Source organism: Myotis daubentonii, chromosome 1, assembly GCF_963259705.1.
Source record: "Myotis daubentonii chromosome 1, mMyoDau2.1, whole genome shotgun sequence".
Taxonomy (NCBI): domain Eukaryota; kingdom Metazoa; phylum Chordata; class Mammalia; order Chiroptera; family Vespertilionidae; genus Myotis; species Myotis daubentonii.
In genome coordinates this window covers 9,900,627-9,917,949 of record NC_081840.1, presented here as the reverse complement: position 1 = coordinate 9,917,949, position 17,323 = coordinate 9,900,627, and the positions used below count along the sequence as shown (strand labels likewise).

Genomic DNA, 17,323 nt, shown 5'->3' with positions numbered 1-17,323 from the left:
ACAGACCCAGAACTTCCAAGAGAAGGCCCAAGGCCCCACAGCAGCTTGCATTGCTTCACAGCTGGGCCTCATCAGGGCACCTCCAAACTCCAAAAAAGGAAGGGGAATCTGCAGTTCTCTTCGTAGCTCCTGCTGGGTAACCTCAGGCAAAGACTAAATTAGCACCTCCTTAGATCCAAGAGCCAGTGTTCCCAGTGGTCAGAGGGGGACCATCCAGATTATAACTCCTCAGATCCATAAGGGACACACTCAGGGCGCAGACTCAGTGAGCACCAAAGCCCCACTGAAGCAAGTCTTGCCCCAGAAGGGTGTCTCCAGCACAGAAGTTCTCCCACTGCAGACACAGCTGATTCTCACTGCCAATTGGCCTGGAGGTCAATTCCTCCCAGTGATCCTACAACAAACAAGACATAACTACAACAAGACTGTGCACAAAGCCCACAAAGGGGTGCACCAAGAGTGTCCACCTCAGGTAACTGGGGAGGCTGAGCCACTGGGCCCTATAGGACACCTAGCACACAAAACCACTCTACCAACACAGGGAAGCATAAAAAATGTGGAGACAAAGAAACAGGTCACAAATGACAGAAATGGAGGAAAGCAAATGACTGGATATAGAGTTCAAGACCACGTTCATAAGGTTTTTCAAGAATTTTATGGAAACCACTGATAAATTTAGTGAGACCCTGGAGGATATGAAAAAAGACCAACTAGAAATTAAGCATACACTGACTGAAATAAAGAATATTATACAGAGATCCAACAGCAGACAAGAGGATCCCAAGAATCAAGTCAAAGATTTGAAATACAAAGAAACAAAAAATACCCAACTGAAAAAGAAAAAAGAATCCAAAAATATGAAGATAGTGTAAGGAGCCTCTGGGCAACTTCAAGCGTACCAACATCAGAATTATAGGGGTACCAGAAGAAGAGAGAGGGCAAGATATTGAAAACCTATTTGAAGAAATAATGACAGAAAACTTCCCCTACCTGGTGAAAGAAATAGACTTACAAGTCCAGGAAGCGCAGAGAACCCCAAACAAAAGGAATCCAAAGAGGACCACACCAAGACACATCATAATTAAAATGCCAAGAGCAAAAGACAAAGAGAGAATCTTAAAAGCAGCAAGAGAAATACAGTCAGTTACCTACAAGGGAGTACCCATACGACTGTCAGCTGATTTCTCAACAGAAACCATGCAGGCCAGAAGAGAGTGGCAAGAAATATTCAAAGTGATGAACAGAAAGAACCTACAACCAAGATTACTTTATCCAGCAAAGCTATCATTCAGAATTGAAGGTCAGATAAAGAGCTTCACAGATAAGAAAAAGCGCCCCAACCCCCTGATTGGCCCTGCTCTGTGTGTGACAGGGTGCGGCGCCCCAACCCCCTGATCCACCCTGCTCTGTGTGTGACAGGGGGTGGTGCCCCAACTCCCCTGATTGGCCCTGCTCTGTGTGTGACGGGGGGAGCTCCCCAACCCCCTGATGGGCCCTGCTCTGTGCGTGACAGGATACGGAGCCCCAACCCCCCTGATGGGCCCCGCTCTGTGAGTGACAGGGGGCAGCGCCCCAAACCCCTGATTGGCCCTGCTCTGTGCGTGACAGGGGGTGGCGCCGCAACCTCCCCATCGACCCTGCCTTGAGTGTGACGGGGGACTGTGCCCCAACCCCCCAATCGGCCCTACCCTGAGTGTGACTGAGGGTGGCATCGCAACCTCCCGATCCGCCCTGCTCTGTGCATGACAGGGGGCGGCGCCCCAACTCCCCAATTGGCCCTGCTCTGAGCCCGACCAGGGGCTGCACCTAGGGATTGGGCCTGCCCTCTGCCACCCAGGAGCAGGCCTAAGCCAGCAGGTCATTATCTCCCGAGAGGGCACAGGCCGGGCTGAGGGACTCCCCCTCCCCCCGAGTGCACAAATTTTTGTGCACCGGGCCTCTAGTCCTATATAATAAAAGCCTAATATGCTAAATGTCCGGTCATCTGGTCGGCCATTCAACCAATCCAAGTGTAATATGCTAATGATAGGCTAAGGCTGCTCAACTGCTCGCTATGACGTGCACTGACCACCAGGGGGCAGATGCTCTGACCAATAGGTTAGCTTACTGCTGGGGTCTGGCCATTTGAGACTGAGTGAGATGGGCCGGACACGCCCTGGAACCCTCCTGTTGTCCCTCCCCGGCCCCAATTGTGCAATCCGGGCTGAGGGACCCCCTGCCCTCGAATGCACGAATTTCGTGCACCAGGCCTCTAGTACATACATAAAACAACCAATTCCAGATGAACTCTCAGCTTTAAGTGTGAAAGAGAATGAGAGAGCTCCCAGAAGATAACTTGGGAGACTACCTTCGTGGTCCCGGAGGAGGCCAAGGTTTTAACTAGTCACAGGATTACTATCCTTGGATATGATCGGTAGATTCAACTACTTTAAAATCAGTAACTTCTGTTCATCAAAAGACATCAGTGAGAGAAAGCAAAGACAAGGTACAGCTTGGAAGATTTTTGCAACACATATAACCAATGAAAGCACTTGTAATCATAATATATAAAGAAATCTTACAAGTTAGTATGAAAAAAGAGAACCCAATCAGAAAGACTTCTTGTGCTTCACAAAAGAGAGAAGCAAAATGACCAATAAACAAACAAACAAACAAACAAACAAACAAACAAAAAGGTGTTCAATCTCATTAATTATGAAGGACAGGCAACTTAAACTCACACCGTGACACCATTAACCAACAACCACCAAAAATAAGTCTGACAACACCCAGTATGGGTATAAGGAGCCACATGGGTCCCCAGGCACTGCTGGTGGGAGTGCACAACGACACAACTGCTTTGGAAAACAGTTTGGAATGATGTGGTGAAATGGAAGATACACATAGTCTATGGCCCAACAATTTCACTCCAAGGTGGGTGTATAGCTAAAGAAATGCTCGCACATGTGCACAGGGAGCCTGTGCGGGAATGTTTACAGCAGCATTGTTCATAATAGCTGAAAACCACCCACACACCACTTACAGGAGGCTGGAAAGACAAATCTCGGTGAGCTTCTACAATAGGTGCTGTTCATAGAATAAATGAATAAATTGCTGCTGTGTGCTATATGGATGAACCGCAGGGACATAATGTTAAGCAATAAAAGCAAGTACTTTAAGGATATATTCAGTATGATTCCATTACAATTTTTTTTAAAACATGCAAAATTAGAAATTTCCGTTATTTAGGAGTAAAGCATATATGGCATAGAACCACAAGATAGTGCTCAGCGCAGAATTCAGAACGGTGGTTAACCTGTGAGGTAAGAGGTAAGGCTAGGACAGAGGGGTATACAGGAAATTAAAATCAATATCAATGTTTTTTTTCTTAAACGAAGAGGGGATATACATACATATATCAGTTGTATTATTGCTTCAAATATATTTACTACGTAGTCTTTTTGCTTCTACTTAATATTTAATATCCATTTTAAAAGATTCTAAAATATCATATTTGAAAACACTGTTATCAGTAATAGAAAAAGGAATTCCTACGAATTATTGAGTGACTACCATGTAATGATTACAAGGAAGGAAGGCACTGCTTGCAATGCCTTAAGTGCACTGGCGAAGGCAGCTTAATGCCCTGGGAGTTCTGGCCTCTCTGGTGTTCATCCTCACTGCCACTGGACATGAGAGAGGTTGGTGTTTAAGTACCTGGGGTAAGCTTATCAGGCACCAAAACGTTCTGTCATCCTCAGGCTAAGAGGCTGGCTAAGTTGCTTTCCGTTCAACAGCTGAACAGTGGGAAAGGGGTTCACCTCCATCCGGCAGGTGCTGAGCACACATCCATTACTAATGCCTCAGCCTGTGGGAGGCATGGCTGGGGGGACCCACCACACAGGGCAGTCCCGCTCCGAGACCCACAGCCCGCTGGAGACAAGGCTGACAAACACGCGGGTAACACCGCATGACAGGTGCCCGCAGGATCTTGTGTAGGCTGCTGCTGAAATGCTTTACCCAGGCTGGGAACAGACCATGGGATCGACTGACTACATCTGGCCCAACTTTTAATAAAGTCTTCTCGGGGAGAAGTCTCTCATCACAGAGGAAGAAATACAAATATTTAAAAAGCAAACAAGTCGCGGCTGCTCTCGGACCTGCTGACATATGCCTTGCTTTTTTTGAGCTCACGGCCCAACATTAAAATAACAGGCTTGCATTCCTCAAATGTCTCTACTGCTGTTCTTCCTTACACTGCCTGAAAGGCTGTCGGCTGCTGTCACTGGAGACATTGCCGTATTAGCCGCCACTGTTTACTGCTTGCTGTGTGGGTGGCTATGCCTCTAATAAGCCCTCCCCGGGAAGGTCCCCCAGGCATATCTGCCGGAGCCGCCAGCGAGTCTCAGCTCTAATGAAGGCACTGGGGGGGGGGGGGTGGCGGGAAGGGGGCTTTATAAATATGGATGAGAGAAGCGGAATTTAATTGCATTGGGCTGTACTTTACCGATGGGTAAAGGACGGGAGACTTTTTCAAGTGCTTTCACCACTTTACGGTTCCATGGGCTAACCAGCTTCGGCGAAAATCCGAGATATACTCGGTATGCAAAAGAGCAAGCCTGAGATCTGCAAGCAGTAAACACTGCGGCAAAGCTCTTCAGTTCGCTCTGCATAAATAGCTGAACCTACAAAGGAAATCTCTAGTCAGAGGTTTCCTGGTTATAATGAGAATTTTCTGGATGGGGAGAAGAGAGTGCTCTTTTCACTTGGAGACAAAGAAATGTTTGTAATGGAAATGTGTGCACCGGTTTTCCAAGGGGAGCTGCTGAAACTCTGATTAAAAACACAGTGAGGTGATGAGGCAGAGAAATCAAGCCAAAGGCGATGCACTTAAAATGTGGGTCTGCACTGATTTCTGAAGGTGGAGAGAGCCAGCCTGGCCACCAGCTTCCCGCCCCATTACTGCCCCTGCCCCTGCCCCTGCCCCTTAGACAGTCAGAACCTGCCAGGCGCAGGGCTGTCGACTGTCTCTGGCCACAGGTACCTGTGTACCTGTGTACCTGTGTACCCTGAGGAAAAAATAGGAGCCCAGGAGCCCAAAGACAAAGTCCTGCTCAGCAAAGCTTCGGCGACAAGCCTGGGTTCGGGAATTCTACGGAAACATGACGATAAGTAGACCATTCAAGCATCTAGCAGTCTACAACGACAGTTCTTAGGTGAGGTACAAATATTGACTGATTTGAGGAATTCTGTTTCCTAGAGAATAAAGCCAAGGCAGAAAGAGGTCAGCTATCTCGTTTGAAGTTGCTGAAATATAACCATCATCTGACACCTTGGAAGGGAGACCCTGGAATTAACGCAGGACAAACAAGCCCTGAGCTGTAGTTCCCGCATTCCAGTCACTGGAGTTCGTCTAATACAATGTTTGCCGTATCCAGGTGTGCCTACCAGTATTTACTTAACATTTTTATTGAAAGTGACTTTAAAGCAACTCATTAAAAAAATTTCTTAGTCTCCCTCCGAGCGACCATTTCCATGCAATCACACTTTGATATGCAGTTATATTTTTCTAATGTACATTTAGGAATGCATAACTATTAAAGTAAAAACGTTCGTCCACAGCCCATCTAACATCCTCTCCTGTGCGCAAGGGTACACGATGGAAAAAACAGACCACGTATTTTAACTTAACAAGGACAACCTAACAGACTACTGCTGACCCTTGAACAATACGGTTTGAACTGCGTGGGTCCAACTTACATGAGGATTTTTTTCAATAAATACTGTAAATGTATTTTCTCTTAAGATTTTTAAAATAACATTCTCTTTTCTGTAGCTTACTTTCCTGTAGAGTGAAGTATATAGAATACATGTAACATACAAAATGTGCTAACCCACTGTGTATGTCTAGTGGTAAGGCTTCCATCAGCAGTAGGTCGTCAAGCTTCTGGGGCGTTAGAAGTTCTCCCCAGACCCTCCACCTTGCGGGGGTTGGCACCCCTCGCCCTTGCATCAAGGGTCAACAGTATATGTGTTTCTAAATATCACGGGGAAGAAAGAGTAGAAGGGGTTTTGTACTGTTTACTCTCAGGGTGTCCACGAAGAAGTCAGATTTCAGAGAAGGACGTTGGGAAGAAGTGAATGTAATAGCTTTCGCATAAGGAAAACGCCAGCCCAGGGTCACTCACAGGAAGTTCTCCGGGTACTCGCTCAGGGCCATGTCCACGATGCTCAGCGCGTCGTGGGAGTGCTTCTGGGCCGACAGCAGGAGGGCGAGCAGGTGCAGGGAGTTGACATCATCGCCTTGAAGCTGAAGAGCCTGGCGGACATACCCCAGAGCCTCCGGTATCTGGTTTAGAACAAAACCAACAAGAATTTTTAAACACACGTGCGCACACACACATGCATCCACACACGTGTACACACGCGTGCACACATGTGCGCATGTACACACACACACACACACATGAAGCCATCTTTATGAAAGCACCAGGATATTAGCCACAAACATGAAAACAAGACACTCTCTTCAAGCAATAGTCTAATCATCAAAGTAATACTGTTTCTCTGTGTAACTGCCAATACCCCTAAGTAAACACTTTCTCTTTTTCTGCAAAACTGATCTACTTTGAATTATGCTAAAGATAATTTTACTACATGGAGGCACAGAGCAATTGCCAGAGGTTTTTAATGGAATTTAACAGCCTTAACTGAACTGTTCTCACTTTTTAAAGTATTACTGAAATAAAAGTGCTTAATAAGTCACGAACTTTAGAACAGCTTTCTAAATGACCAGACACCCATGATTCCTGCCAAGTCCCTTTGCCCTGGTTCTCCATCAGGGAAATACATACACACACACACACACACACACACACACACACACAAAAGCCCCACAAACCACAACCCAAATACCCTGATCCAAGAAACAAATGCAGTGCCACGTTCAATGCTACATTCAAACTCAAGTGGGACCGGACACAGCCTTGACCTTAAAATGCAATAGCTGTTTAAGACTTTCTTCAAAATCGTCCAAGCACGATGGTTGATAAAATGCACAGATGAGTACTGAACACCCTAGATTCCATGGAGGTTTAGCAGTCTCTGGGGAGAATGACAACCTGAAGCTTTCTCCACAGCTGGCCTGGGACCCCTCCGGTCTCCCCTCCCAACGTCAGTCCCCTGGCTGGACCCCTCTCAACTCTCCTGCTTCTTCTCAATCTCTCAGAAACCTCACTCCTTCGTAGGAAGCCACAACTTTGTTTTTTTCCAAATCGGTTAGTTTCCCTCTGCAACTTCATTTTGATGAATTTGATTATAAATGTTGGCTACGGAGGCTTCCTGCTTTGAGCCACAGAGTCATGGCTAACACAGCTGGAAGGGAGACCATCTGCCCAACCCATCGTTTACGGGAGGAAGCTGAGTCCAGGGGTGAAACGACTTGAGCAAGGTCACCCAGCTGTTGAACTTCTGGGATGAGAGTGGCAGCTAGATCTTCTGATTCCTCTCCCACCCTCTCCCCCTGCTCAAAGGGCACTGGCTCTAAAGATAACAGGCCACAAGCCCCCTGCCTGCAGTCAGCAGGAAGTTCAGCCGCTGGGGCCTGGGGTTGTCATGCTGTGAGCTCACAAAGGCTCTGTGACCTTGTCCATCCCCCGGTGAGAACTGGGGTGTGAACAGCGCCCAGCCTGCACTGTGGGGAGGGTCGAAAGGCAGGTGTCAATGTGCAGTCTGACCAAAGCAGCCAGGGACGAACTGACAGGGTTCACAATGGCATCCTGCAGGGACAGCTGACTTGAGGGAATGCAAGGCTGGCTCCTTCATTCAGGGAGTGCTCCCGAGTGCCTGCCACCTGCCAGGCAGCATTCCAACTGCCGGGGCACAGGGGTGACGATGACAGCCATGGCTCCTGCCTGCATGGAACCTCCCCTCAGGCGGGAAAGACACCACACAGGAGAGCTGAGCAAGAGGAAGGGGCCGTGCCGGCTGCGGCAGGTAGGAGGCTTCACGGGGGAGGGAGAGAAGGTCCTGTGGGGGAGGGGAGCCAGGGGGCCATCACGAGCCTGCAGCTGTGCGCCACCCCACGCCAGGTGCGAGGACCTTCGTTTCCATAGTCCCCAGGTCGCCAAAGGGAGCCGCCTCTCCGGGAAGTCAGATGCACGCCTGCAGCCGGGCCTGCCAGGAGAATGGCACGTCTGGGGAGCTGACCTTTCGTTCACCCTCCAGTCAGCGCTCTGGAATGTGCTGGGGTTACCACCAGTGTCTTGCACCTGGTGGGCAGGCAGGCATGCGGCCAGGGCCTCCAGAACAGCTGGGAGGGGACAGGAAGGGACGAGAAGGCACAGGCGGCTTCTGGAGACTGCAACAGGGAGGATGAAGGCCAGCAAAGCTGTCCCTCCACCGAGGACACTCTGACGCTCCTACTCCAGGAGTCACCGCGCGTAATGTTCAGACCTCCACGCATTTGAAAGGAACTGGTTGGTGCCTCTGTCTAGGCCTGCTGGCATCGTCAATCCCTGATACCTTATGGCAACCAGGCCCCACCCCAATCTCCACCCTGCTGAGAGCTCAGCCTGGGCTCTGCTGGCAAGTCACACGGGCTCTTCGATGACCCCTGGGTTTAAGGTGCCTGCCACGTGCTGTGTCCATGTTGCCATCGACCCCGGGCTGGGCCCTCCACGTCTATGGGCTAAAACTCCTAAAGCAGAGCCTGGCCTGTGTCTATACGGCTGATGCTCAAGCTGACCAGAGCACCCGGGTCTTCGCTGTGTGGAGGAGGCCCTGGTCCGGGTCGGCCTGGGTGGAGGACCAGCTACTAACTAACTCAAGCTGAGGCGCTGGAGGAACTGCATCAAGACAGAGCATGCACCCGGTTCAGGAACATTCGAGAAACTGACCTGTCTGGAGATGGCGAGCTGCAGAGCGAGGTAGAAAGCGGCTTGGTGATCTGTAGGTGACAGACTGTGGGCCCTGGAAAAGCATTTACGGCCGTTAGTACCTGGGAGAGGCCATTCTACTTTCCCTATCCAACAAGTAGTCACATTTGCATTTTTATCACTTGCATTTTTATACCAAGCCCCCATATTTAACTAATGAATGTCTCATTTAAACAAAGGTTTACTAACAAATGTGCTGTCTTTCCCCTTTTCTGTGTACAGGAATGAGTGGCCTGCTTTGTGTTCGGTCCACCTCTGAAGCAGCAGCCGTGACCCTGGGCTCTGAGGAGCAGCCTGGAGGTGCAGAATACGCAGGCCCTGAGCTCTGAACGCTCACCGTCACACTGGGACACGGCGAGGCCATGGGTGTCCTGGGCAAGGCCGTTGCACTTTGGTTGAGTTTTGGCTTGGCCTTAACGCTACCTTCACCCAAATTTCTGGATTTCAGAGAAACCATACGAAAATCAAGACGTGGCTTTGCTGGTAAAATGAGGTTCCATTTTTGATGAACTAACTCTAGGAGAGGAGGAGGAGACTCAGTCTTCCAAAGCTACCAAGCCCCATGCAACTCTGACATGTAAAGCTAAACACTGGGCTTAGGGTTACTGGCTGGCCTTTGACACCAGCTGGGAAGAGCTGTCCTGGACTCCTGTTTGCCAACGTGGTCATTCTTGCTCTTATGTGGGAGTCAATCATATTTCACCATGAGCAACTCAACATGGGGCTGTATACGAGACATAACTCTCTGCTGGACAGCCTCGAGGGAAGAGAAAACCAACTTTACTTTCTTTACAAGGCACGATGGAGCAGACTAATTAAAAAACGGTGGGGCCCAGATAATAAACAGCCTTTCATTCTGTTCTGTCAACATTCTGTGATTAGAGGAGGATCTTCTAGGGGCAGAAAACAAATTCAGGAGGAAAAAGAAAGCCATATCCCAGGCAAACACAGTAGGGATGGCTTCATGCAGTAAAAGGCCTTTTCATGGAACTGTCCGTCTGCTGTGGGGAAAAAGACTAAGAAGGCTTCCAGGTGTTTGCCATCCAGAAAATACGCTGAGTCCAACAATTTGGGCCATTGTTTGGGCAAATGCGGCAGCTCCTGTGGGGACTGGGGGGAGCAAGGGGCGTCTGTCCTTTTATCGCTCTTAAATCCACTCTCTGGTTACCTTACCAGGAACTGTGGCTAGGACTCTCCTCACCATAGGGTAACAGGCTCAGGCTGTTTTTATTATTTTACTAGAGGCCTGATGCATGAAATCTGTGCAAGAGTAGGCCTTCCTTCCCCCGGCTGATGGCACCGGCTTCCCTCTGGCACCTGGGACCCGGGCTTCCCTCACAACCCCGGCTTCATCCAGAAGGTCGTCCAATCTAATTAGCATATTACGCTTTTATTTTTATAGGTAAGTATTTGTCTTCCCATGAATTTGTACACGGCTACTGCTTCAGAGGTGGACTGAACACAAAACAGGCCACTATCATTCCTATACACAGAAAAGGGAAAAAAGAATCTTTTTCTTTGATGTTCATGAGAAATGAGATCGGGATGTCATGGTTTCTGTTTCTCTCAATTATTCAGGGGAAGCTAATACAAAATGAGTTATGAAGAGACAATGAATTATTCAGCATTCTTTATTTTATTTCACTTCTTTCCTAATGAATAAAAAGCCAGGTTTCTACAACCCTCAGCAAGAACCCCTCAGAGCTATCATTTTCTCAGCCCAGGTTAGGGTTTTCAAAGGTGAAGTTACATCAGATCATGATTGCCTCCACCCGACACCACCCAGGTGAGGAGCTGGCCATGGCCTGGTGGCTCTGGGTAATGGGTGAGGACAGTTCTGACATGAGCCCCACCTTGGCCTCATCAGTGATTACGCACTGTGAGCCACACACTGTGACAAAAACAACCAGGCAGGCTGGGGATCTCGGCGTTTCTGGGAAGACTGGAAAGCAGCTGAAGAACTGCAAACCTGGCTAATGATGGATATCCAACTGCCAATTTCTCACGAGGCACAACTTAAACATACACACTTTAAAAATCTGATTTTTATAATTTGGCTAATGAGTTAAACTGACTACTTTAGCCCAGGAAAGAAAAAAGAAAATAAGGAGAATGCTCAACAAAAGAAGAAAAAGTGCATGGTGTTGATCTCAGGACACACCCATAGCCAACCTGCTTGACAGACGTCATCAGGCCATGCAGGTAAGAGGATGGACATTCGTGTTCCTGACCATTAGAACCCTGCTGAACGCTGCACATGAATACAAAGCAGCCCCACAAGCCCCACTCCCATACAGCAGCACCTGGTGGAGCCGTTAGGAGAAACCCAGACATCTAAAAATGTCACCACAGGATGCTCACAAAGCGCTTCCCTTGTCAAAGCAACTCCATGCCCATTAATTTAATGTATTGTCCATAAAAAAGAATTGTTAGACTGATGGGTCACCAGGCCACCTGTCCGTCATCCATCCATCCATCCATCCATCCATCCATCCATCTACTCATCTATTAATCCATCCATCCATCCATCCTTCCACCCACCCACCCACCCACTCATCTATCCATCCATCCATCCATCCATCCATCCATCCATCATCCATCCACCCAACTATCCATCCATCCATCCAACCATCCATCTATCCATCCTTCCATCCATCCACTCATCTGTTCACCTATCCATTCACTCATCCATCCATCCACTCATCCATCCATCCATCTATATATCAACTCATCCACTTATCCATCCATTCACCCACCCACATTATTTAGTACCAATGTGGTGCCAGGCCTGTGCCAGCCTCTGGGGAGCCTGTAGATGAACCATGCGCCAGCCTGGAGAAGGGAGAACATCCCTTCTCCCCCAGAGCCAGGGAGACCCAAAGTGACCATTACAGTACAGTGGGAGCAGGGCCCCGAGAGAGGCATGCCAGGCTGCTGCTGGAGAACATGGAATGGGCCCCCAAGATCACCTTCTAGAACCCAGAACACCTTGAGGCCCACCCAGTGCTCTCCTAGACTCTGGTTCCAACATGTTCTAGAACCAAGAATACAGAAAAGGCTGAACAATTTTGACCCTGGTCATTAAGATACATACTTTATAACAATAACTACAATTTATGAAGAATCTACTTTTAAGCACCTGGCCCAAGAGTATCCAGCAAAAGAGCTAGAGCTAAAAGTGAAATCCTGAGGCCTGTTCTCTCCCCCATATCACCCTGTTGCCTTGTTCTGTCAATTCTTCTCAAAGTCTCCTTCTGTCCAGATTACAACGGACCTGTGATCAGTGTATTTATTAGTCAGTTAAGGGGGGAAATGTACACACCTGGTTAAATCTATCACTCAGGAGCCTCCCATTAGTGACACACACAGGATGACCAACTTGTCCTGGTCTTCCCTGGTTTCAGCACTCAGTCCCATGGTCTGGGATGCTGCTCACTTCCTGAAAAGCTGGGATGGTCACTCATTCCATACACACCAATGACACCACAAGCAAACTTAATCGCAGCCAGGAGGGAGAGCACCACGACGCGAGATTGTGTTTCACACTGAGTGACAAACACGACCAACACCATGTGGAGCAGCCGATTTCTGCATGTGGGGCCGTCTCTGCGCCAGGCTCGCAGCTTTGCTGACAACATGGTCTTGTTCACTATTCCTCTGTACGGGCCGAATGAATTGGCGCAACTGCTGGGACTGAGCTTCTGGACGTACGAACAGTGGAGGGCCTCAATATTAAGATGCATAAATGCAAGAGGGAGGCCTTCAAAAACCACCTTTTTTAATCTACCCGACAGCAAATCTTTCTGAATTCTGACGCCAGGCATAATTAAGAGCTATTATTTACATGTTGTATCTGCAACACCACCCCTTTTTGAGTTACACTCTTTTTAAACAAAAATTGCCAAACAATAGTATAAACAGCACTGTAGGCAGAGGATTTAAATCTATAGCAAAAAAAAGTACTTCTCATCCAAGTGGTTTTTAAATATCCATTTACATTTAAGGAGGAATACTAATCATTCATATTTACTTAAAATCTTTCCTTACAGATTGTCAGGTCTACAGTGTACTAGAGGAGCCCTCATTAATGTGTACTTGAAACAAAATAATTTATTTCCTTGAAAAATATTCTTTATTTCACACAAATACTAATTTAGGTTAGCCTTTGCCAATAAATCACGTAGGTTAATAGGGTTTTATTACTCTTTATTTCCACAGGAACTAATATTTTAGAAAATCTCTGAATTGAAACCTAAGTAAAAGGCACAAGAAGGAATTCGGGTCCATGGAACAGCTGTGACATAACGTGAAGTTATGAATAGTGGCGGCTCGAGGCAGACCACCACCACGGCTGCTGTTAGAGAGCCAATGAGATGTGCTGACTTGAGAAAAGGGAAGCAGATGTAATGGCCACTTTCTGAGGCAGCCATGTGTTTCACAAGCTGGGACTGGAAAAGTTAAAACTCCATATTGTTTGAAATGGAAAGGCTTCCCCCACTCCCCATGCTGAAGAACGGCAACAAAAGCTCAGCACAGACATAGATCTGTGTGCAGGTGTCAATCCGGACTGTGTGTCATTACCCAGCCTGGGACGGGCAAGGCGAAGGCACAACCCGCAAGCCTGGCAGGAAGCAGAAGCGAGATGCAAGATTTTGGACTAACCGAAATCAAGTAGTAATGGTTTCATGAAGACAGGGGCGCGAACCCTGCGGTAAATCCGTAGGCAACCCCGGTTCTGGGAAAGAAAGCTAGCAAAGGGTATTAGTGACTGAGGTCCTCATGAAATGTTGGTGCAAGTAACTGAGTTTCTAATCCAATTCCAAGAAAGCAATGTAACGCAGATCTATTTAAAGTGAGAGGATCAATAGCAATTGTGGATTTGCCATCGGGCGGCTTTACTTTCAAGCAATGATTCGTTTTAGTGATTTCTTACAGCTGCGATAAGAATAAAATCAGGGCAGTGAAGTGCAGTCGGTACCAGAAAAGTTGGGTTAGAGTTAGGAGACGATGATTCTATCCTGACCTCAAAGGCAATGTGGCTCTGTAACTCCCCACTCCTGCATGCCAGTCCCTCACCTGCAGTGAACATGCTGCTTGTCCTGTCTACTGTCTGGTGTGGGTGAGGACGAGTTAAATGAGGGATGTGGGAGAACACTGACACGCAAGCACGTGCTAATTATAAAGCATTCTCCGAATTTCACGGCAGGTACAACGATGGAGACAGCACAGGTATTATGGAGCAAGACGGGTGGAGGCGACTTGACTGTCTTCGCATAGTATTTCAGAGACTGTCCTAAAACCTGACTTTTTCATTTCTTAACATAAAAATCCGCAGCTTCACAGGCAAAAAAAAAAAAAAAAAAAAGCTAAGAAAGAATGATCTCTTTTCTAGATGATGACAAATGTCTTTAATAAAAGGAATCATCTCCCTACACATACAGAGCATCTGTCTTCCGAGAGCTGAACTGGCTTTATTAGGAAGGAAGAAAATGTGCCGGAAGGCTGAAGGACGGACAGATGAAGAATGCAGATCTACACAGTAACAAATGATGCGGCGAGCTTCCACATGTGTGTTCAGTGCTCGGGAGGAAGGACTCCCGGGGGAAAACACTGTTTACATAATCTTTATAAATATCTCTCCCTTTTATACTCATCACACTGGTGTCATTATGCACAGCCGAGTGAAAAGATGAACTCCCACTCACCTCTGAAACGCAAGAAGCGCCTTTCTCTGCAGGACCTCCTGCATCCCTCGCAGCGAAGCTGAAAGGGTTCCATCGGTCAGTGGCATGTGTCGGACAAATACAAAGCTCATCACAAAAACTGCACATTCCTTTGGATTATGAGCAGCAAATTCTGGGTGGGTGTGTGCTCGGTGCTGCCCCAGGCACTGGGAGACGGGCCACGGAGCCCAGGCCAACCCGGGGCCCTGGCACCCGTGGGTGTAACTTGGCATGATGCCGAGGGGACGGCGTGAGTTGAGGGTCATTCTTGGTGCCCCAGGCAGAGGGGGCCATCTTTAAAAGACCAGCGGGAACTGCAGAGAGGGGCCCGGCTGCTTTCTCAAGTGCAGGCATGTAACTGGGTGAAGCCTGGCTCTCCCAGGAGGCAGAGCAGACCACCAAGCACCATGGGTGTTGGGCTGGCGGCCTCCGAAGGCCTCTGGCACTGAGCAGCTCTGATCCTGGGCCAGGAAGGGCCAGTTTAATTCACACTGTGCAACGGCCAGGACTGTTACCACCTTGATATGAACACAAGGGACTGACCTGACCCGCCCAACACTGGACCAGGAAAATCAGTTCAGAGGTGAGCCCGGCCAGTATTGCTCAGTGGTTGAGCATCGACCAGGAACCAGGGGCCATGGTTTGATATCTGGTAGGGCACATGCCCAGGTTGCAGGTTCGATCCTCAATGTGGGGCGGGCAGGAGGCAGCCAATCAATGATTCTCTCTCATCACTGATGTTTCTATCTCTCCTTCCCCCTCTCCCTTCCTCTCCGAAATCAATGAAAAAATATATTTTTTAAAAGGAAAAGAATGACTGCATGGAGAAAGGGCAGGTCCTGACCAATCAAGGGAAGCTTCCTGGAAGAGGCTGGCCCCGAACTGTCCTCTATTCCTGTGCCTAAGACCCAACATCCCTTCACAGGTGGACCGCCCAGCCGAGTGCTGGGGCAGAGGCAGGCCCAGGCTGGGGGATGAATCGGTTCTCAAGGGCCCTGCACCTGCCAGCTGGCCCCCTGTGCACCACCAGCCCAGCCCCCTTCCCTCCCATAGCCAAGCAGCACAAGCAACGAGGACCGCAGCAGCAGGGCCCCGCAGGACAGCACAGAGCGGCCCAGCTTAGACGCCCGCCGGAGACGGCGGGAGGTGGGGGAACCCCGCGGTGCAGACTGGCAGCCGGCCTGTGTCCCAGGGCCCGAGGGCGGGGCGTCTCTCACCGTCAGTGGCCTGCAGGCTGTACGTGAGCCCCAGCGCTAAGTAGCCTTTGGCCTTGAACTCGGACGTTTTCTCTTCCGCATCAACGACAATTTTGGCAAACTTCTCAGCCTCTTCCAACTGAAAAACCAGACACATTGAAAACAATGACAACCTGCAGAACATCCAGCACGAGTTAGTTACCAGAAGCATCGGCTGCCAAGAACAGATTTCTGATGAGTCACCGTGAAAATGACTCCCAAATCTTCCGAGTCCACCGTGGCAATTCTGTCTCTCTATCCGAGCCCGCTGACAGGCCTGAGGACCCCACCTTGCCTTTTCCCACGAAGGTTTCCCTCCTGCATCTCTGCCTTCTTTTCCAAAGTCTCTCTCCTGCTCGGTGGCTCCTATCTTTTTCCCCTCTGCTTTTTACTGGTTGGTTCTGTCAGTAGGTTGTGCAAGGTGCTCAGAAGTTGAATGTTATATACAGGGCTGGGCAAAAGCAGTGAGTATGCGAAACAGAGTTTGTTCTTGCAATATTACATATTACTTACTGCACTGTTTGTATTACAACTGTAAACCAGCATTGCCTATCCAGATAGAAATGTTTTGTGTTTGGGTCTTACCTTATTATTATTATTTTTCAAATAACATAATGCATCCATTGAAGCTTGGTTTCTCTTTCTTATAAGCTGTTAAAAATGCCAAAACTGCATCTATTTATTCTACACCGCACAGCACACGGACCTGGCACGAGCAGATGCGGTGAGAGAATGTGCACCTGTAAACTGCACCCACAGTGAGGCCTTCCGCACAGGATATTAGAGGCAAATAATAAGATCTGTTCCTTCGAACTATGGCAAATGTTGATGCTATTGAGGCTGGGTGACAGTACGTGGCAGCTCATTACACTCTGTGGCATTTGGAAGTTTTAATAATAAAAATGGAAAAAATATATACAGAAAAGATTTGTTACTCTTATCTTAAAAAAAAGGGAGTAGGCTTACTTTAGGCGTTGGAGACGTGTGTCACAGTCATGAGCAATGTCATGCTGCAGGGAGGGCAGCGATCACAGCGGGGGGCCCGCGTTTTCAAACGGAGGGGTTGGGTCCACTCCTGTGCCCCCTCCTGCGCCCCCTCCTGCGCCCACTCCGCCGCTGCCCACACTGGCCCCGCACTGTGGCCCCACTTGTCAAAACCTGCCCAGACCTTCACAGCTCTCTGTTTCAGGCGAGAGCTTGCTCTTTCAAAATGTCTTTTCCTCCCACATTTTACCAAATAAAATTTAACAAAGGTAGAACACTTTCTTCACAAGGCCGACCTCTGTCCTGTCGGGTGAGAATAAATGGGGGGAAAACACCAGCAGCAAGGACCATAATGGCAAAAAACCTCAGCAAGTCTCCCCAGTCTCCTGGGGGAGTTCTTCTTATTACTAAGCTGTTATTTTGTTTGTTTTTTGTTAATCCTCACCTAAGATATTTTTTCCACTGC

General features: G+C 48.5%; 1 protein-coding gene across 8 annotated transcripts in view; it reads right to left on the bottom strand.

The window, feature by feature from the left end:
* The window catches only part of TTC7B (tetratricopeptide repeat domain 7B), a 188,274-nt gene that overhangs the window by 61,933 nt on the left and 109,018 nt on the right, over window positions 1-17,323 (bottom strand). For all 8 annotated transcript variants that reach the window (XM_059688157.1, XM_059688174.1, XM_059688212.1 and 5 more), the window contains 4 exons: window positions 15,856-15,973; window positions 14,621-14,678; window positions 8,877-8,949; window positions 6,168-6,328 (listed from right to left, as the gene is read on the bottom strand). In XM_059688157.1, coding sequence (XP_059544140.1) covers window positions 6,168-6,328; window positions 8,877-8,949; window positions 14,621-14,678; window positions 15,856-15,973 — 410 coding nt within the window. The remainder of the gene's footprint in view (window positions 1-6,167; window positions 6,329-8,876; window positions 8,950-14,620; window positions 14,679-15,855; window positions 15,974-17,323) is intronic.